Genomic DNA, 21,778 nt, shown 5'->3' with positions numbered 1-21,778 from the left:
CGATTAATTCAGTTGTTATGGTTTTTTTAATTACACCCTGTTTGTTAAGAATTGAAAACATTTGATTGAAAAGATCAAAATTAAATGTGTTGTATCTCAAAAAATAAGCGAGATATCTTAATGAGATAATAAACATTTTAAAATAAATTTAATCAAGATTCATCACCCAAAAAATAATTTCTTAATTTTTATAACCCAGATTGTTGTGATTTTTTTAATCTAACACTGCATTTTTGTTGTAACGGAGAATTTATAAAAATTGAAATTTATGTATCTCAAGAAGTAATTGAGATATCGTGATGAAACCAAAAGGGCTTAAAAGCGTATTTAATCTACTTTTAATGTGCGAAAGCTCAATTATTAATATCAATTAATTCGGTTGTTATATTTTTTTTAATTACAGCCTGTATGTTAAGAGTTGAAAAAATTTGACCGAGAAGATCAAAATTAGATGTGGTGTATCTCAAAAAATAAATGAGATATCTTAATGAGATAACAAACATTTTAAATCAAATTTAATCAAGATTCATCACCCAAAAAACAATTTCTTAATTTTTATAACCCGGATTGTTATTTTTTTTTTAATAACTCTGCATTTTTGTTGCAACGCAGAGTTTATAAAAATTGAAATTTGTCTATCTCAAGAACCAATTGAGATATCGTGATGAAACCACAAGGGGTTAAAGGCAAATTTAACCTAGTTTTAATGTGAGAAAGCTCAATTTTTAATTTCGATTAATTCGGTTGTTATGGTTTTTTCAATTACATCCTGTTTGTTAAGAATTGAAAACATTTGATTGAAAAGATCAAAATTAAATGTGTTGTATCTCAAAAAATAAGCGAAATATCTTAATGAGATAATAAACATTTTAAAGCAAATTTAATCAAGATTCATCACCCAAAAAATAATTTCCTAATTTTTATAACCCAGATTGTTGTGATTTTTTTAATCTAACTCTGCATTTTTGTTGTAACGGAGAATTTATAAAAATTCAAATATATGTATCTCAAGAGCTAATTGAGATATCGTAATAAAACCAAAAAGGGTTAAAAGTAAATTTGATCCAGTTTTAATGTGAGAAAGCTAAATTTTTAATTTCGATTGATTCGGTTGTTATGACTTTTTGAATTACACCCTGTATGTTAAGAGTTGAAAAAATTGGATTGAAAAGATCAAAATTTAATGTGTTGTATCTCAAAAAATAAGTGAGATATCTTAATGAGATAACAAACATTTTAAAGCAAATTTAATCAAGATTCATTACCCAAAAAATAATTTCTTAATTTTTATAACCCAGATTGTTGTGATTTTTTTAATCTAACTCTGCATTTTTGTTGTAACGGAGAATACAGGGTGTTTCGGTGACTCGGGGAACAAATGTAACCACATGTACTAGACTGAAAATGATAACCATTCATGTAAAAAAAATTAGTAAAAGTCTTCAAATTGCAAAGATACAGGCCATCAAAGTTAGGAAATTTTAACACATTTTTCTAAATATCTTAAACATTATTTATGGTAAAGCGTTGAAATTTGGTGCAGTGTAGTTTACACTAAATAATATAAAAATATCACGTAAAATCATTAGGCAATTTTTGAGTTGGATCGGTACGCGGGAGCAATGCTATACAGGCTGTTCCTAAAGTTTGTTTGCTCAGAACTTTTTTATTCTATCATGACCCTACATTTATTTTTGCAGTTTCTAATAGTAAATTTAGTTTAGAAACTTTTATCACTCTTAGAGAATATTGATAAAATCCACAGTTTTCGTATTAAATGCAAAAATGTTAGACTCCGAATTCAATAACACTAAAAACGGATATCTCAAGAACTAATTGAGATATCCTGATGAAACCAACAGGGTTTAAAAGCAAATTTAATCTAGTTTTAATTGTTATTCAACGTTAAATTGTTTTATACTTTTATTGAACTAAAAATAGAATTAACTAGTGTTGTTTCTAGTACTAGTGTTAGCTCTAGTGCTAGTGTTAGTTCAGTTAGTATTCAGCGCTATATTGTTGTATATTTTTATTGAACGAGAAGTAAAACTAACTAGGCCTAGAATTAGAAACATTCGGGTTTAGCCGTACGTCTCTTAAGACGGCTAAACTCGATCAAGATCTTTATTTTATATTATGAACCATAAGTCTCAAACTAACAACATTACAAAACACGAATGACGTCACCAACGGGCCTTCGAGCTGTGTATTAGTCCATTTCATCGAGGTTTTATTGTACTTGTCTTTTAAAAATTTATTAATGAAAATTAATTTTTAGGGTCTACGAAAATTAGAATGTAGAGCTTGTGGATTATCCTCAATCGACCAAGAAATATACAAATTAATTCCCGATTTAATCCACCTGGATTTAGGTGAAAACAACCTAAAACAAATCTCACCAAACGAATACGATTATTTAACAAAATTGAAATCGTTAAAACTCGATGGGAATCAAATACATCGTTTAACAGGACCACACTTCCAAACGTTATGGGAACTACGAAAATTAAATTTAGCGAAAAACGAATTCAAAGAAATATCAAGAGGCGCATTTAAAAACTTAACCAAACTAAACGAAATCGATTTATCTTTTAACGATTTTGAAAAAATCGATAGCGATATTTTCCAACCATTCGAAAATTCGTTAGAAAAATTAATTTTGAATGGAAATCATTTGAGGCCGTACAAAATTAAACAACTCGTTCAAAATTTAAAGGTATTAAAAAACCTTCAACTTTCCGAATGTGGGTTGACTGATTTCGAAGAAGAAAATTTCGTCCCGGAAACTTTGTTAACATTAAATCTCGCCGGGAATTACTTATCAATGATTCCACCAGAAAGCATCCCGTACAGTTTAATTGAACTTGATTTATCAAAGAATCGATTTAAAGGATTCCGAGAAGAGGTTATGCAACGAATCGAAAACACCCCAAAATTAAAATTGGATTTTAATCCTTGGTCGTGCGATTTGTGCTACATTTTCCCATTAATTTCCAGAGTTAACAAAAGCGAAATTATCCGAAATTTACGTTGCGCGTCCCCGTTTCATTTCGAAAACAAACAACTCGGCTCTATACGCACAGAAGAATTAAATTGGTGTAGCACCCCAACTTATCAACCAACAGACGCAAATTTATTCTTTTTAGGAGATGAAAATAAAGTAGGAATAATCGCAGCCGGAGCATCCGTGGTACTTTTAGTTTTAACGATTTTATCGATTTTGGGTGCTTTGATTTATTCCCGAAGACACGCTGCTAAATATTACACGCACGAAGAGAAACGATCGCCGGAGAGAGAATCAATTTTTGAGAATCAAACGCCGTTATTTGATGATAAAGAGTTGAGTTTCAAATTTCCTTTGGATCCGCCAGTTAAGAAGATCTCAATCGCTACTATTGATGAGTTGAAGAAGGAACAAGATTTATTACAAGCTAATGGGACGTGAAATGGATTTATTTTGAATTAATCTTGGTGAAAAAAGTAAAAGTGAGAAAATGAAGAATTAACATTGTTTTTAATTATTTCTAAAAAAATTTAAAACTTTTTTGGTGTTTTTTCTGTTTATTCTAAGCGAAAATAGTTACTTAATGCGATTATTGTGTGAGACGTAAAAATGCGTAAAGAGAACTGAGTCATTTATATATTTAATACATACAGTTTGCGTCAAAAGTTATCCTCCCGCCTGTCTAATTTGAAAAAGATTCGAAATATCGTCATGAGCCAAAACACATCGATTTTTATTTTTCATTAGCCCAAATATTTTAACATAAAAAAAGTTTGTAACTTTTGGTTTTGCCGCAAAATGGGTCAAGAAAATGGAACGTACTGTATAACATTATGGTATTTTCTGATAAAGCTAAAAAATACGAATCCAATGATGCCCCACTTGCTCTTTAACCTGAATCTTGTCCTTCAACATTTATTAGTTGAGGATCAAGAACACTTTGTAAAATAGCTTTAACCTTTAGTTCTTGCTCAGGTGATTCGTTCTTATCAATCTCTACCCATTCTGCAATTTCCTCTTCAAATATATTTTCTAGGTATACCCCTGATTACATCTAACATTTCACTTATTGTATCTAAGGTTTTTTCTTCACTGATTTGAGTTGTTCCACCAATTTCGGCGAATACATTTAGCCATAGCTTCTTCCAACAGCATTGTAAAGTAACTTCTTTTATTCGATACCAAAAGAGTAGGCTAGCATATACGGCATCCTTGACATTATCTGTAGAAAGCCAGTCTCGTTATAATCAGAGTTTAATAAGTCCTGAAGAAAGGAGCTTCTATAAAAACATTTAAAATTTTGAATAACCTCTTGATCCATAGGTTGGATCAATGAGATAACATGTGGAGGCAAAAATTTTGCAAATATGTTACCAGAAATCAACTCCGTTATTAGCGGTTGTACTTTGCAGTTATCTAAAAGAAGGAGGCCTTTGCTATCTTCTCGCAGTTTAAGCTTTCTAAAGTTATCCTTGACCTGTGGGACAAAGTGGTGTAAAAACCAGTCATTAAATAATTCGGCAGTCATCCAGGCATTTTATTGAGCATCGTAATTAACATTATATTCCTAAAAGCCAATTTTTAGGCAATTACCTATCTTTCTTTTTCTTATAACCCTTAGCTGCCTTTCCTTCTCCATCTAAACTTGTAGTCGGTAAACAACGAGCAGCTGACAGGTCGTCGTCTTTGTAAATTTTGTCAAATCCTTCCTTATAGTACTTTGCAGATTTTTCATTTGCAGATTTTGTCTCTCCCCTGACATCAAGTTTTCGAATTCCATATCGAAACCAAAAATTTCTGCGCCAGCCGCCTGAAAAATTACAGTTTCCCTCTGTATTCAAATTCTCTTTAAATTTTTTAGCTTTTTCAATAATCACTGAACAGATTTATACCATTTATACAAGACGCTGTCTAGTTGCTCCAGCTTGGGTTTTCTAAAAGTTTACTCAGATACAGATTGAGAAACTTGATGAGTTCGTCTTTTTATTTTGTAATGTCAGAAATAGTTGATGACCCAATATTAAATTCATTCATCAAAACATTTTTATTTCCACCCTTTCCCAAACGTTTGATGATTTCCAGCTTCTGATTAATGGTGCGAGTAACTTGTTATTTTTTCTGTTCAGAGTTTTTATCACTTGGCATTTTACCATCTATACAAGACGCTGTCTAGTTGTTCCAGCTCAGATTTTCTAAGAGTTTACCTAAAAACAACATTTTCAGATACAGATTGAGAAACTTGATGAATTCGTCTTTTTGTCTGATAATGTCAGAAATAGTTGATGACCCAATATTGAGAGTAACGTGTTGTCTTTTCTGTCCAGAGCTTTTATCACTTGGCATTTTGAGCAGCAATCAGCTCCAGCAATCCCAAACGATTATCGGACTATTGAATGTCGGATTGACGGAAGTTTACATTATTACACATTATACAGGATGAGATTCATTTTCGAATTATTATTTTTTGTATAAATTGGTTCAATTTACAAATACCCAGGTAATTATTGGTGTCAGCGTACGATGTTTGTTACTTTATGGCTCAATCTTTCATGACGAATTTTATGTCTAGAACACACAACGCATCGCTTTGAAATTGGTTTATTTCGTTCGTTGCATGAGAATATACTTGGAAAATACCTGTCTATAAGGCTACTTCAAGGACGAATTGTTTAACAAGGTTTTTTTAATAATCTGCTACAGAAATCTTTGTTTTAGTGATGTTCATGTATAATGCTTGGGTATTTAGTATACTATTACTCAAAAGGTGAAAAAATACTTTTTTGTACCACTTTACCGACTTTCTAACTAACGCAGCAGAACTCAGCAACATATCTGTCTTGTCAACAGTACCAATGAATCGATTATATTAGATAACGTAATCTGGTTTACTAACTTCTGCTTTATGTACTTTTCTGACTACATGTACCATATCAGAAGTTGGACAAATTGTAAGTACTAGAATATCTCTTTTATCATATCATTTGATGGCTAACAAAGTATCGGTACAGTAAATTTCACAACATCCTTTATACAGTTTGGCATAAATAGATGGTAAATTTTTCCAATTAGCCTTGACAGCTCCACACACAGTAGTACCTTGCTTGCACAGATGATCATATAATATTCGACTTGTTTACCACTTGTCAGGGCATAAGGTATTACCAGAATTCAAATAACTTTTAATCGACGTTAAAACTATATTTCCAGACTTCATCTCTATCTTCATTTATATCTCGCCATCGTTGTAATCGATACATTGTTCTGCAGTTTCGCTCTGAATGTCGGTAAAATAGCGGTTATTTCCTTGGACAATAATATAATTTACAATATTTGACGAGAAGAAACTTTTGAAACAATTTAACACGGTACCGTTATTTTTTCATAAATTTTCATCTAGACACCCTAAATTAATTTGAGTAAAAACATGTGGGTCTGGTACAAAATCCTTCTTGATCCATCGAAAATGTTTTCTATTGTCTTCTTTTTGCATCAGCTCTTCATCGTCATCTGCATCAATTTCTGCTATTGAATTACTGGTTAAATTTGCAGAAATAATGGAATTTTCAAAATCATCGTCATGGTAGTCTTGGTATCTATCGCCGTTTGTAATAATTCTTCATTCTCACTGCCATAATCAGATGCTTGGACTAAAATACTGTTGATGTCTGGTTTCAACAACGACTTGAGGATTTTTGTCAAACTCCATATGATTATTATGAGAGTTGAATACTCCATTTCTGGTTTTTCTACTTCAGTGAACAGAAGGATAATAGGTAAAAAATTAAGGCGTTCAACAGCTACTCGTAAAAACCATTGACAGAACATTTTGCGTGGTAATTAGGAGGAGCGAGTACCCACTTGAACCGAAACTCTTCTCACACTTCTATCTCCTTCGTACATAAGAGTCCGTCTGGTAACATATAACTTTTTTCAAAAGACCCGGTTTCGTTTGGATGATGAAAACCCATTTCAAACATTACATGTGAAAGCAGTTACCAGTTGGGAAATGTTTCCGCACTTAAAAGCAACGTATACTCAAAGCATTTCCATTGGCACGACCGTGCATGAACACCATATCGGCCAGTTTAGGCATTTGGATAGTAACATCAAATTAATTTATGTTAAAACAACGTAAATCACTTAGCAAGACAACTTGGCGCAATCATTAAGTATTGATTTGCGGACTCATATTCATTAAGACTTTTCAACTTGTTTCGACTAAAAGTAATAAATAACTTTTTATGCCAAAATATTTGGGCTAATAAAAAATAAAAATCGTGTTTGGCTCATGGCGATATCTCAAAGAATTTTTAAATTATACAAGGGGGAGTTACTTTTGACGCTGACTGTATATTCCAATAAAAAAGAATATTAATTATTATTTTTACATATTTTTACGGCTCAATCGTATATATTTATATTAATTTCATATTTTTAGCATTTACAGTACAAAAAAAACGAATATTTGAATAATTAAAAAGAAAATAATTTGTTTGATTTAAATATAAAATAATAAACATCGATGTTACTAATAATAGTTATAGACACAAATTATTAGCGCACATTAAATTTAAAAAAGTTTAAAAAGAAATGATATAGATATTTAAAAATGTGATTTTAAACGCGTCACTTCCAGAATTTTTCCAAAAACATTCAATACTTCACCGTTCGTTATTAAAAATATTCCATATATAAAATAGTACATTGAGAAAATTAAATAACTATTTAAAGAAATAGTCAATTCAGTGCCAATTAATAATAAAAACTTACGTCACAATGAATAAAAAGCACACCCACAACTAATCCTATATAAATTAATGTCTATTTTGTAAAGTTGCCTTATAGCATGAATGTACACTGCCTAATAGACATATCTTTTAATTTATACGATCTAATTTGTACAATATACAACGTATTTTAAGTGGTTTTAACAACTTTGGTCTAAAACAAGCATTTAATATATGTCAGAGATATATGGTTGCCATTTATTGGCTTTTTAGTGATTCGTCCAGAAAAGATGAACAGAAATAGGGCCTCAATTAAAAAAAAAATTAAAAAAAAATAAATACAACTAATTACTAACATTATTAATAATGTCTGTTATTAATAATATTATAATGTCTGTGTGATTTTAGAATTAAGGACTCGTCTGATATTTTCGTATTTACATTAAAAAAAAATTTATGTATTTGATATTTATATTTAATGTAAGAAAAGTGGAGCAATTGTTGGATAAATAAAGTGCTATTTGTATAAAACTCAACAATGTAGATTTATTTTGCGTTTATTCCAAACATAAATTTTACATTTTTAAACTTATTTGCTACCAAATTCCAACTCTCACCCCCAAGTATGGTAAACTATGGCAATCTAACCAACCTCACCTGAGATGTGGTAACCAACCTGTTTTGTCGAATCCCCACCAACTCAACAAATTATTGCAAAAAATAGGAACCTGGAATGTACGTTGACTAATACAGCATTCAGGAAAACTTTAAATAATCGAAAAGAAGACCCATGACATTGATATCCTTGGAAAAGGGCACTTCCAGAGTATTTCGGGAAATAATATTTATTTCTCAGGTTACGCAGAGGAAAGTATAAAGGGTGTCGCAATAATAGTGCCCAAGGGACTCCAAAAGTTTTTGTGTGCATATAACGCAAGTAATGATAGAATCATTCACCTACAACTCCAGGTCTCATCGCATTATGTGCATTCTGCACATAACGCAAGTCTACGCCCCACCTTCCACGGAGGAAGAGACAGTACTAGAAAATTTCGGCATAGCTCTAGACACTGTATTTGTTAAGATACCTTACAAAGACATCACAATCGTTTTAGGGGTTTTTATTCTAAAATAGGAAGTACGCATATAATAATAATAATAATAGTTAATTCTTCAACAATACACATATGCAAAAACTGTATTAAAGCTAATTAAATTTTAAAAAACCAAAGAAAGAATAATAAAATAAATGTTGAAGAATCATAAGGTAGCAGATTCAGTGCCATGGCCAAAAGACCATTACTGTTCTTCCACCGTAACCTTAAATTAAGAAAAAAGCTATCAAAACAGGCCAGAAAATGTCTAAAAAAGAACTTAAAGTTAAGATTCCGTATTATCCCTAAATTATCGATCTTAAAGAATCAAAATTTAAACCTAATGCTATCAAACAACATAACATAACATAAACTTAATAACCTTCCGAGATGTTCCTGAATGTCAAAATCACTGCATGTTGAAAAGGTAATTAAACAGCAAACATTTAAACGCACGGCCACGCCTAACTTTTATATAATCTGGGATAGACTTGTATAGAAAATATACACTGTAGGTAAATGATCGTGCAAAAAGAATTTATAACATTTCTATTTCTGATGTTGACACTATACAAGTCACCTCTAAAATAAATCTTTCTAGCTAAGTAAGGTGGATTTCGACCAACAATCATGTCATGATAAAGTCTAAGTGATAGCATTTTAATACGAGACCTCATATTAAGCCATCCAAGATCCTTCAATTTATAAGTTATATGGTCATATTTTCTTATGCCGAAAATGCACAGTGCTTTCACATTGCTGAAAACATTCCTAAAAGGATACAAAACCTTTAGGCTTAGAAAACTTAAACCTATAAGTCTTGAAATATGCTGCCGATATCGAAATGTATTATCAATAATAAGAGCCAAATTCTTCTCCTGTAGTAATATAGGAATCACTTTTTTGTCAACACTGATTTCAACCAGTGATAGTAGCTGCTGAACGTGTTTCTCATTTCCAAACAAAATAACAGCACATTTTGCCGTATTCAAAAACAAAAAATGTTCACGAACATAAACTGACAGTCTCTGAAGATTACAATTAATTTTATTTACAGCATTTTCATAATCATTAAATGGAAAACCATAATGCAATTGAGTGTCATCCGCATACATGTGAACATTACAATTTTTGATACTATTACGCAACAAGGACGTATAAATGGTAAACAGCAGAGGGCCCAATATTGATCCCTGTGGGACACCTTTATTAACTGTTTATTTTACTGCGTAAATCTTAATTTACAACTAATTTATGGTTTTCTTCAAAATATCGTTCAAAATAGTTTATCACATTATTCTTAAGGAAAGGGGTTATCTATCATACCTTGTAATTTTGCAGGGGATGGTCAGAGGCAAATAAGAAAAAACCCGTCATTAATATTTTTAAACGTACTATAAGGACACATAATATCGCCAAAATCGACAGGGTAGTTTTTAAAATATTCCAAAAAACTAGGGGTAGTTTACCCCTAGTTTTTAAGGGACAGTTCTGATACTTCCCTTGTAAGATTAAGCTTTATGACAGAAAGTTTTAGAACGGTACTAGTCCAATCAATGATCTTCAACAACTTCCGATATGGGGCTGAAACGTGGACAATTAAACCAGCGGACAGAATGAGAATTGATGCGTTTGAATTGTGATTCTGGGGCATTCCCCGAATTACGTGTACAGCGCGCAGATCGAAAGAATCGATCCTTAGAGAATTGAACATCCAGAATAGACTACCTTCCCTTTGTCTTGCGATTATCCTGAAGTTTTTTGGGCACATTACATGAAGAGATGATAATAACATGTAGAGATTGATAGTATAAGGAAACGTAGAGGGATGAAGGTCCAGAGGACGCTCACCAACCCAATGGAAGGACCAGATTCAGAAAATTACCAGCAAGACTAGAAAGAAGAATCAACCCATTTGAATGGTGAATGAAGATAGGGCTAATGAGAGAAGGAGAAATGGACTATTAGGAGTTTAGGCATGAGGCCAACAACCTCACTCTGTCGAAACAAAACAGCCTTGGAATCTTAAGGACTGGAAAAGGAAGCCAAAGTCCACTCTGGGAAGAAGAAGAAGGAACTTATTTAGTTATTATTATTTATAAACGTTTCTAATTCCTATTACTGATTCATAATTGCTTTATTTCAATAATATAACAATATAATAAAACTAAATTTCAAAAAAAAAATCACCTACTTGTTACCACATAGCTCGTTGAACACCAGCCATTTTATTATAATCCACCAAAGACCTGAACACAATTCGACTTAATCTCCAACGTATAACAACACCCCTGGGACGAGACGTAACAACACAACGTTTTTTACACCGCAACAATGTTGAATCCCTCGGAAATGAATTTATCTGCGTATCCGCCAATTCTTTGATTTCAGCGGGAAGAATATCATTTCGACGCATTGCATTCACGCGTAAACGCATTGGAGCGAATTCCGTTGTAATTTCACGTCGTTTTACATCTCTTTTCATACAGTGATTAACCCATTTAGTTCTTGCGGGTTGAATCTGTAACCAAAATAGGTTAGGTTTATAACATTAAAAAAAATACAAGATATTACTTACGTTTGTGGTAATTAATTTAGTTGCTGAACTTAATAAAGAAGGAATTTGTTTTAAATTTGGAAAGAGCATCGTTTTTATTCGAATAGTTCCTTAAAATTGAGGTTTTAATAAAATTGAGGTTATGTTGATTTATGAAGTAGGGTTGATTTATATCATCGAAAAGAGATGGCGCTTTTTCTTTATCAAAAATTTTTAAAATCGCTAGATATTAATTACGTTTGTGGTAATTAATTTAGTTGCTGAACTTAATAAAGAAGGAATTTGTTTTAAATTTGAAAAGAGCATCGTTTTTACTTGAATAGTTCCTTAAAATTGAGGTTTTAATAAAGGTGAGGTTATGTTGATTTATGAAGTAAAGTTGATTTATTTCTGCGAAAAGAGATGGCGTTTTTTTTTTACAAAAAAGGATTAAAAATCAATTTAAAAAAGCTTTAATATTTTTAAAGAGATTACAATTTGATAATACTGAATATAACTTAATTCTTAAATAAACTATATAGCGTTTTATAATATAATAAAATAGGCAATAACAAAACTTTAACTCTTTTTAAGTGATAGAAATAGCAGTTCTTCGGACGGCGGCACTTAATAAAGCGTTTGTATCGGGTTGTTCAGTCATAACATCAACTTTAACCCATTGTTTGATTTGAGACGACTGTTTAATAGCGCTTAAAACGGCTTGGACATATAAACCATCATCAAATCCTGCTGCAAAACAAACAGGGTCTTTTATCCAACCTGCTGTTTCTGACACGGGAAGAAAAGCTTCTCGTAAAGCACCAATCATTTTATATAACCCTAAAATGTACGGTCGAGGTAAATTATTAGAAACAACCCATTCTTTATTGTCGGCTTCACTTAATAATACTTCTTCAAGATCGCCATTTCTTTTACCAAATAATTCACAACCACGTACAGTTAAATAACCATCATTTCCAGTTATAACAATATCTTGATGAAAGGAATTATTTACTAATTGACTATTTAATGTAGCTGTAACTAAAATTCCTCCCTCCAATTCCATTTGAAATGTGCAAAAATCTGGCGCTGAAATCTGTCGGATTCCATTGATACTTTTCGTTGTTTTTGTAAAAGTTCTAACAACTCCGTGTACCCGCAAAGCTTTCGCTCCGGTTATATAAGTAACAGTATCCACTACATGACTTCCAATTAAATTTAAAATTCCACCACCCATAATATCATTACACCTCCAATCAAAATTATCAGCTTCAGAATACAAACTACCACATTGTATCCGAACATCAATTAATTTAATCGACGAACCAAGATAATCATCACCAACCTGTTTTCTCATTGCCGTAAAAGCAGGAAGAAATCGAAATGAGTGATTTATTATTGAAATTAAAGCCGGATAATATTGACTTGCATTAACCATTTTTAAAGCGTCCGCTTGACTCAATCCGGCAGGTTTATCACAAACAATGTGTTTACCAATTCCAAGTGCTTTCACACTTATTTGAGCATGAAGATTGGGCGAACATAAAACGAAAATTAATACGACGTCTTTTCGAAGGAGAACGTCGTCGATTTTATTCGTGTAAAAAGGGATATTTTGTTCTTTTGCTAATTCCTGGGCATCTTGAATCGTTCTACTCCATATCGCTTCAATTTTAAACCCGTTTTCACGCAAAATTGGAATTAATACTTTTACCGCCGGTCCGGTACCGAAAATTCCAATACCGGGTAACATTCTTAAATATTTTTAGAAATTTTAAAATTACGATTGATTTTTTGAGGTTATGTCGTGACGTTTTGATTGTTGTGTCAACAACCATAGATGTTTTTGTGATGGAGATGGAAAGGTAAATTTAACCCTCCGTCTGTCGGGTGTGGTCTACAAGTCCACGGCAAAAACTGTTTTCGCTATACACACAAAACTGCTTTTCAAAATTCCAAATAGTCGCTACATAATATTTTTTGTCCACGACTACCTTATAATTAGGGTTACCAACTCTCTTCTATTTCAGAGGAGTATCCTCTATTTAACAGGCTATCTCCTCCCTTCTCTAATATTCTTCAATCCTCCTCTATTTTTAAAAAAAATATGTAAGACGTAAATCAAAAAAGAACCTATGACCTGACATCTGTCATTAAGCGGTGGTTACCGAAACTCTCCATCAGAGGGCGTCTGATGTTTTGAATGTGACCATCTGGTGCTAACTTCACTCTTTACTGTTTTTAACTACTTCTTGTGGTTTAAAATGCATTTGTGCATGTATTAAATTTAATATAAAGTATAATAAGATCAAGATGAGTGACGAAGTAAAAGAAAATGATACAAATATAGACGAGAACCTGAAGATTAAAGCTCCACCCACTAAGAAGCTGAAGTATCGAAAAGAGTGGTCTAACACATACAAATGGCTAAAATCTTCTAAAATTAATGATGAACTTTATGTACGTAAGACTGTCTATTAAAAGTCAAGGATTAACTTCCGTAAGTAACTAAGCGTATAAGAAGTAAATTAACCTGTACAAATATGTGTTGTATAATACAATACATTATACATACAATAATAATTAAATATTCATATGTTTAGGTAAAACAGCATGAATTGACGAAAATACATATCACACAATCAAAAGTGGCAGCAAATAACAATTTAATAACAACTTTCTGCACATCAAATCATTCACCAGAAGAAAACAATGTGGCTGCAATTGAATTAGGATTACTGTATCATAGCATAAAACACAATTTGTCATATAATAGTTTCGACTATGGCATAAAAGTGCTCAAGCATATTTTTAGTAATAGTAATGAGAAAAGTTTAACAAATAAGCTGCATTTAGGCCGTGCCAAGTCTGATGGGATTATGGTTAAAGTTGCTGGCCCAAATGCTAAAAAAATAGTTCTTGATGATTTACAAAATAAATTTTATTATGTGCAAATTGATGCCACCAATGTAAAAAACAGGAAATTTTTTGTAATAGCTGTACAATATTTTAATGATGGCTATGGGGTCGTTAATAAGATGCTTGACTTTATAGAAAATCCTGACGAAAACGCATTAGCTATGCATTTCATATTAAATAATTGTTTAGAATGTAATAATTTATCAATCGCCTTTGTTAGTGCTTTCAATGCAGATAATTGTAATACCAATTTTGGGGAACATAATTCTCTGTTTTCTCATTTAAGGCAACAAAATGGCAATATTTAAAGCTAACTGCTATGCCCACATTCTCCATAATTGTGTGAAGCATGCTTTAGATAAACTAGATTATGATGTTGAAAATTGAGTTCTTAAGAAAACTTGAAAGAAATGTTTCAATTTTACAATGCTTCATATCAAGAAATACTACATCATGTCACCACCAAGTAGTTAAGTTTGGTTAAGGTTGTAGATAATGTCTTTTTGGTTCATTATAAACAATTTATTCCCCAATTAATTTTCTTCACCACCTTTACTTTACGAGTTATGATCGAATTTACTTACAAAAATCGCCAATTTTGACATTTTGGACATATTCACATTCTAACTAGAATACGGTTATACCTGAGTTAAACCTGGTGGTGGATAATGTCTTTTTGCTTCGTTATAAATAATTTATTCCTCAAATACTTTTCTCCATCACCTTCACTTTGTGAATTATGATCGAATTTAATGACAAAAATCGCCAATTTTGACATTTTCACCATCTAACTAGAATACGGTTATAGCTGAGTTAAACCTGGTTGTAGATAATGTCCTTTTGGTTCATTATGAACAATCTATTCCCCAAATGTTTTTCTCTATCACCTTTACTTTATGAGTTATGATCGAATTTAATTATAAAAATCGCCAATTTTGACATTTTCATCTTCTAACTACAATACGGTTATAGCTGAGTTACACCTGGTTGTGGATAATGTCTTTTTGGTTCATTGTAAACAATTTATTCCCCAATTACTGTTCTCCATCACCTTTACTTTACGAGTTATGATCGAATTTACTTACAAAAATCGCCAATTTTGACATTTTCACATTATAACTAGAATACGGTTATAGCTGAGTTAAACCTGGTTGTAGATAATGTCCTTTTGGTTCATTATGAACAATTTATTCCCCAAATGTTTTTCTCTATCACCTTTACTTTATGAGTTATGATCGAATTTAATTATAAAAATCGCCAATTTTGACATTTTCACCTTCTAACTAGAATACGGTTATAGCTGAGTTAAACCTGGTGGTGGATAATGTCTTTTTGGTTCATTATAAACAATTTATTCCCCAATTACTTTTCTCCATCACCTTCACTTTACGAGTTATGATCGAATTTAATTACAAAAATCGCCAATTTAGACATTTTCCCATTCTAACTAGAATACGGTTATAGCTGAGTTAAACCTGGTGGTGGATAATGCCTTTTTGGTTCATTATAAACAATTTATTCCCCAAGTACTTTTCTCCATCAAATTTACTTTATGAGTTATGATCGAACTTAATTACAAAAATCGCCAATTTTGACAATTTCACATTCTAACTAGAATACGGTTATAGCTGAGTTACACCTGGTTGTGGATAATGTCTTTTTGGTTCATTATAAACAATTTATTCCCCAATTACTGTTCTCCATCACCTTTACTTTACGAGTTATGATCGAATTTACTTACAAAAATCGCCAATTTTGACATTTTCACCTTCTAACTAGAATACGGTTATAGCTGAGTTACACCTGGTTGTGGATAATGTCTTTTTGGTTCATTATAAACAATTTATTCCCCAATTACTGTTCTCCATCACCTTTACTTTACGAGTTATGATCGAATTTAATTATAAAAATCGCCAATTTTGACATTTTCACCTTCTAACTAGAATACGGTTATAGCTGAGTTAAACCTGGTGGTGGATAATGTCTTTTTGGTTCATTATAAACAATTTATTCCCCAATTACTTTTCTCCATCACCTTCACTTTACGAGTTATGATCGAATTTAATTACAAAAATCGCCAATTTAGACATTTTCCCATTCTAACTAGAATACGGTTATAGCTGAGTTAAACCTGGTGGTGGATAATGCCTTTTTGGTTCATTATAAACAATTTATTCCCCAAGTACTTTTCTCCATCAAATTTACTTTATGAGTTATGATCGAACTTAATTACAAAAATCGCCAATTTTGACAATTTCACATTCTAACTAGAATACGGTTATAGCTGAGTTACACCTGGTTGTGGATAATGTCTTTTTGGTTCATTATAAACAATTTATTCCCCAATTACTGTTCTCCATCACCTTTACTTTACGAGTTATGATCGAATTTACTTACAAAAATCGCCAATTTTGACATTTTCACCTTCTAACTAGAATACGGTTATAGCTGAGTTACACCTGGTTGTGGATAATGTCTTTTTGGTTCATTATAAACAATTTATTCCCCAATTACTGTTCTCCATCACCTTTACTTTACGAGTTATGATCGAATTTACTTACAAAAATCGCCAATTTTGACATTTTCACATTATAACTAGAATACGGTTATAGCTGAGTTAAACCTGGTTGTAGATAATGTCCTTTTGGTTCATTATGAACAATTTATTCCCCAAATGTTTTTCTCTATCACCTTTACTTTATTAGTTATGATCGAATTTAATTATAAAAATCGCCAATTTTGACATTTTCACCTTCTAACTAGAATACGGTTATAGCTGAGTTAAACCTGGTGGTGGATAATGTCTTTTTGGTTCATTATAAACAATTTATTCCCCAATTACTTTTCTCCATCACCTTCACTTTACGAGTTATGATCGAATTTAATTACAAAAATCGCCAATTTAGACATTTTCCCATTCTAACTAGAATACGGTTATAGCTGAGTTAAACCTGGTGGTGGATAATGTCTTTTTGGTTCATTATAAACAATTTATTCCCCAATTACTTTTCTCCATCACCTTCACTTTACGAGTTATGATCGAATTTAATTACAAAAATCGCCAATTTAGACATTTTCCCATTCTAACTAGAATACGGTTATAGCTGAGTTAAACCTGGTGGTGGATAATGTCTTTTTGGTTCATTATAAACAATTTATTCCCCAATTACTTTTCTCCATCACCTTCACTTTACGAATTATGATCGAATTTAATTACAAAAATCGCTAATTTAGACATTTTCACAATCTAACTAGAATACGGTTATAGCTGAGTTAAACCTGGTTGTAGATAATGCCTTTTTGGTTCATTATAAACAATTTATTCCCTAAGTACTTTTCTCCATCAAATTTACTTTATGAGTTATGATCGAACTTAATTACAAAAATCGCCAATTTTGACAATTTCACATTCTAACTAGAATACGGTTATAGCTGAGTTACACCTGGTTGTGGATAATGTCTTTTTGGTTCATTATAAACAATTTATTCCCCAAATACTTTTCTCCATCACCTTTACTTTATGAGTTATGATCGAATTTAATTACAAAAATCGCCAATTTAGACATTTTCACATTATAACTAGAATACGGTTATAGCTGCGTTAAACCTGGTTGTGAATAATATCTTTTTGGTTCATTATAAACAATTTATTCCCCAAATACTTTTCTCCATCACCTTTACTTTATGAGTTATGACCGAATTTAATTACAAAAATCGCCAATTTAAACATTTTCACATTATAACTAGAATACGGTTATAGCTGAGTTAAACCTGGTGGTGGATAATGTCTTTTTGGTTCATTATAAACAATTTATTCCCCAAATACCTTTCTCCATCACCTTCACTTTACGAGTTATGATCGAATTTAATTATAAAAATCGCCAATTTAGACATTTTCACATTCTAACTAGAATACGGTTATAGCTGAGTTAAACCTGGTTGTAGATAATGCCTTTTTGGTTCATTATAAACAATTTATTCCCCAAATACTTTTCTCCATCACCTTCACTTTGTGAATTATGATCAAGTTTAATTACTAAAACCACCAATTTTGACATTTTGGACATTTTCACATTCTAACTAGAATACGATTATAGCTGAGTTAAACCTGGTTGTGGATAATGTCTTTTTGGTTCATTATAAACAATTTATTCCCCAAATACTTTTCTCCATCACGTTTATTTTTTGAGTTATGATCAAGATTAATTACAAAAACCACTAATTTTGACAGTTCATCTCGAAATTGTAAACAAAATTCATGTAACACATCATAGACCTTAACTTAACCGTTTTTCAGATATCGAGCTTTTAAAAATTTACAAATTTATGTAATTAAAGACGTAATTTATCTTTGGTCACAAATTATTTAAACTATTTTTGTATTTTTGACATGTGTATGTCACTACTTTGCTATGGAGATAAGAAACTTTTAAAGGTACCTTGATTAATTATTAATATAATCGACAAAAAGATTTTTGTGTAGTTTATAAGTGACTTTCAAAGTTCAATATCTCGAAAACGATTAAGTTTAGGTTTACGATGAGCTACACGAATTTTGTTTAGAATTTCGAGATGAACCGAAATATGGAATAATATACAGAATGTTCCATTAAACAAAACACAACTTGATTTCGTCATAACTTTTTGACTGACCCTGTATACTTAATTTGTCTTTATTTTCAAAAACACTAAAAGTTCAGTATCTTAATATTTTTGGTAGCTGCCTTACTTTAGGAGATAACCGACCGTTTCTGTACATGTCAGCGGACCTGTATATTACAAGGATCATACAAAATATATACATATATGACAAATTACCACTATTTTAAACTCCACAGACCACAGTCGATCGAAAGTATTAAGGAAGCGCGCCCGACAGGCGGAGGGTTAATATTAAATAGAAAAACCAATTTGGAACTATTTATTAAACAAAAATTTAAAAAAAAAACTATTTATCTATTCATTTTTCTTATCTAGATTATCTACATTTTCATTGTTTCCATTTTTTTTCTTGCTACTTGTAAAATCAAAAAAACGCCAAAACGGACTGGATTTTTTAACAACTAAAATAAGTCTTTTTGTAGTGATGTTATGTAAGGGGCCGAATGCTAAAGCAACAACAGTACAAGCTAAACAAATAACATTATAAGGCATACTAAAATCGGGTGTAGGTAAAGTAATAACAATTGATTCTGTGCGAATTTGAACCAAATAACCACTTCGGGAAGCATTAAAACTATCAGAAAAAGTTATGGCATCTTGAGGTAAACCAGTATAATTCCTTGCTAAAGGTAACCATGCTGATATAATTGAGGAGCTGATATAAAAGCCATGATTAGCATCAGGCGGGTATTCTTGCCATTTCAAAAACATGTATTCAAAATCGATACTTATGGAAGTTGAAGATTTAGGGGGAAGTTTTAGAACGATTTCTAAATTGTGTGGTTTTTCACGAGGTTGTCCTGGTTTATAAATCATCTTTAATGGCTTCAAATGTTGGTTATTTGAAATTATTTTTAAAGTATGCAAATAAATCGGGACATACCACGGAATATTTTGCAACAAAACCACTTCCAAACTACCCCAATGGTTATTATAAATCTTATTAACTAATCCCCCTCGTTGTTGGCCATAACCTATTTTATATTGACTAGCATAAATCACCGGGGGTATATTCACTTCATAATTAGGTTGATCAATATAATTAACCCCAATATTCATGGGTTTACCATCAATAACCTTGTATTTACCTAACAATTTATCATCACCACCCCGTTTTGAGGTAAAAAATTCAGGTTCAGGGGACAATTTAAATCGATTCGTTGTAAAATTTTTCGAAACATCCACATAAATAGAACTTGAACTGGCTAATGGGCAAGAATTTAAAATCCCCTGACCAAATAGCGACCTCAATGACCAATTTCGAGTCCTCATAATCAAATAATCATAAACTAAATCCACAGTTTGATGTAACAATAATGAAGTTTCCTCACAATTTACATCTCTACAAATTGGTTTTAGGTGTATCCCTAATGAATGATAACGCGTATTATGAATATTCCCAGCATTTAAAAGTGAGGCTAAACCCATTTTTGAGTCACACGGTAACAACTTCTTCCAAGGAGTTAAATTTTCGGTACAAACAATCTCCCGGGGTAATGACGAATATCGCAAAAAACTTGAATTAACATTATCTAACACAACTCCTTGTGGTTTAAATGAGATATCTGGAACAATACTGTTCCGAGCGTCCATCTGATTTAAGGAGGCACATATCAAACCAGATAAAAAGTTGGTTAAATCAGTCCAATTCTTATCTACATCTTCTGTGGTGTTTTTAAACCACGCCCAAACTTCCGCTCCTGGTGCTGCATCATCAGCAGGGTATCCCCAAGTTTCATAACGCCACAAACCTGCTGTTAAAGTAATGTGAAGTTCTTGGATGTTGAAACGAACGATTATCTCGCTGAGAGCACGAGAAAATAATCTTGTTTGAAAAACTGTTATAAGAAATAATCGTTAAAAATATAAATATTGAACATTTTAAATATGTGGCTTACGATCGTCTTTGGTGGAATCAACATCCCATTTTGTAGTAAATCGGAAATGGGCGTAAAGTTGTTCGTTATTAAGCGGTTTAATGAATAAGTCTTCGGTAAAAATATCGTTGTGTATTTTTGATGATGTTGATGAAAAAAGTAGTGTTAATATTGCTATTATTCTCATTTTATCTTTGGTTTTTGATTTTGCTAATTAAAATCATGGAATCTTATCTAAAATACACTTAAATAAATTATTTCATCCAGAAAATTTGCGGCTTTCACAAACGAAAAACATTTTGAGGTTAAATTATTACAGATTCCTTTTTTTAATTTACTATTATTAGCGCCATCTGTAACGCTTGTACGGTATAAGTTTATAATAGAAATAACCCTTCTTTATACATATACAAACCTGGTTAAACCTGGTTGTAGATAATGTCTTTTTGGTTCATTATAAGCAATTTATTCTCCAAATATTTTTCTCCATCACCTTTACTTTATGAGTTATTATCGAATTTAATTACAAAAATTGCCAATTTTGACATTTTGGACACTTTCACATTCTAACTGGAATACGGTTATGGCTGAGTTAAACCTGGTTGTAAATAATGCCTTTTTGGTTTATTATAAACAATTTATTCCCCAAATACTTTTCTCCATCACCTTTACTTTACAAGTGATGATCGAATTTAATTACAAAAATTGCCAATCTCGACATTTTGGACATTTTCACATTCTAACTAGAATACGGTTATAGCTGAGATACACCTGGTTGTAGATAATGTCTTTTTGGTTCATTATAAACAATTTATTCCCCAAATACTTTTCTCCATCACCTTTACTTTATGAATTATGATCAAGTGTAACTACAAAAGCCATCAATTCTGACATAATGTATATGTTCTTATTTTATCTTTAGTTTTGATTTTGTTAATTAAAATCATGGAATCTGATCT

General features: G+C 31.6%; 4 protein-coding genes across 6 annotated transcripts in view; 1 reads left to right on the top strand and 3 right to left on the bottom strand.

The window, feature by feature from the left end:
• Positions 1–3,528, top strand: part of LOC111418942 (chondroadherin-like) — a 34,185-nt gene extending 30,657 nt beyond the window's left edge. Inside the window, exon 3 of the mRNA XM_071197028.1 lies at positions 2,279–3,528. Coding sequence (XP_071053129.1) covers positions 2,279–3,445 — 1,167 coding nt within the window. The 3' untranslated portion in view covers positions 3,446–3,528. The remainder of the gene's footprint in view (positions 1–2,278) is intronic.
• Positions 1–11,557, bottom strand: part of LOC111418939 (mitochondrial ribosomal protein S14) — a 36,362-nt gene extending 24,805 nt beyond the window's left edge. The window contains exons 1-2 of one of the 2 annotated variants that reach the window (XM_071197029.1): positions 11,404–11,557; positions 11,020–11,346 (exon numbers count right to left, since the gene is read on the bottom strand). In XM_071197029.1, the coding sequence (XP_071053130.1) occupies positions 11,023–11,346; positions 11,404–11,472 (393 nt within the window). In that variant the 5' untranslated portion in view covers positions 11,473–11,557 and the 3' untranslated portion in view covers positions 11,020–11,022. Of the gene's footprint in view, positions 1–10,943; positions 11,347–11,403 lie in introns of those variants that run through there. The other variant, XM_023051650.2, reaches the window with a different exon arrangement.
• A 261-nt stretch (positions 11,558–11,818) lies between these two features.
• On the bottom strand, positions 11,819–13,702 carry LOC111418953 (glucose-fructose oxidoreductase domain-containing protein 1). Its single transcript, XM_023051667.2, has one exon. The coding sequence runs from the start codon at positions 13,112–13,114 to the stop codon at positions 11,951–11,953; it is 1,164 nt and encodes a 387-aa protein (XP_022907435.1). The 5' UTR covers positions 13,115–13,702; the 3' UTR covers positions 11,819–11,950.
• A 5,484-nt stretch (positions 13,703–19,186) lies between these two features.
• On the bottom strand, positions 19,187–21,766 carry LOC111418945 (phosphatidylinositol glycan anchor biosynthesis class T). 2 transcript variants are annotated; one of them, XM_023051658.2, is made up of 3 exons: positions 21,235–21,766; positions 20,841–21,053; positions 19,187–20,780 (listed from the first exon to the last, which is right to left on the bottom strand). In XM_023051658.2, the coding sequence occupies exons 2-3, from the start codon at positions 21,004–21,006 to the stop codon at positions 19,237–19,239; spliced, it is 1,710 nt and encodes a 569-aa protein (XP_022907426.2). In that variant the 5' UTR covers positions 21,007–21,053; positions 21,235–21,766; the 3' UTR covers positions 19,187–19,236. The 2 variants fall into 2 exon arrangements, with proteins under 2 accessions (XP_022907426.2, XP_022907425.2); XM_023051657.2 differs by lacking the exon at positions 21,235–21,766 and adding an exon at positions 21,109–21,157.
• Between the last annotated feature and the right edge of the window lie 12 nt (positions 21,767–21,778).

Source organism: Onthophagus taurus, chromosome 6 (genome assembly GCF_036711975.1).
Source record: "Onthophagus taurus isolate NC chromosome 6, IU_Otau_3.0, whole genome shotgun sequence".
Lineage (NCBI taxonomy): Eukaryota > Metazoa > Arthropoda > Insecta > Coleoptera > Scarabaeidae > Onthophagus > Onthophagus taurus.
This window is presented reverse-complemented; position numbering and strand designations above follow the sequence as displayed.

Bases quoted from the DNA above. Each gene is read 5' to 3' on its own strand.
- LOC111418953 (XM_023051667.2), bottom strand. From the start codon at position 13,114: ATGTTACCCGGTATTGGAATTTTCGGTACCGGACCGGCGGTAAAAGTA.
- LOC111418945 (XM_023051658.2), bottom strand. From the start codon at position 21,006: ATGAGAATAATAGCAATATTAACACTACTTTTTTCATCAACATCATCA. The intron at 20,781-20,840 runs GTAAGCCACATA...TTCTTATAACAG, and splicing joins TGATTCCACCAAAGACGATC to TTTTTCAAACAAGATTATTT.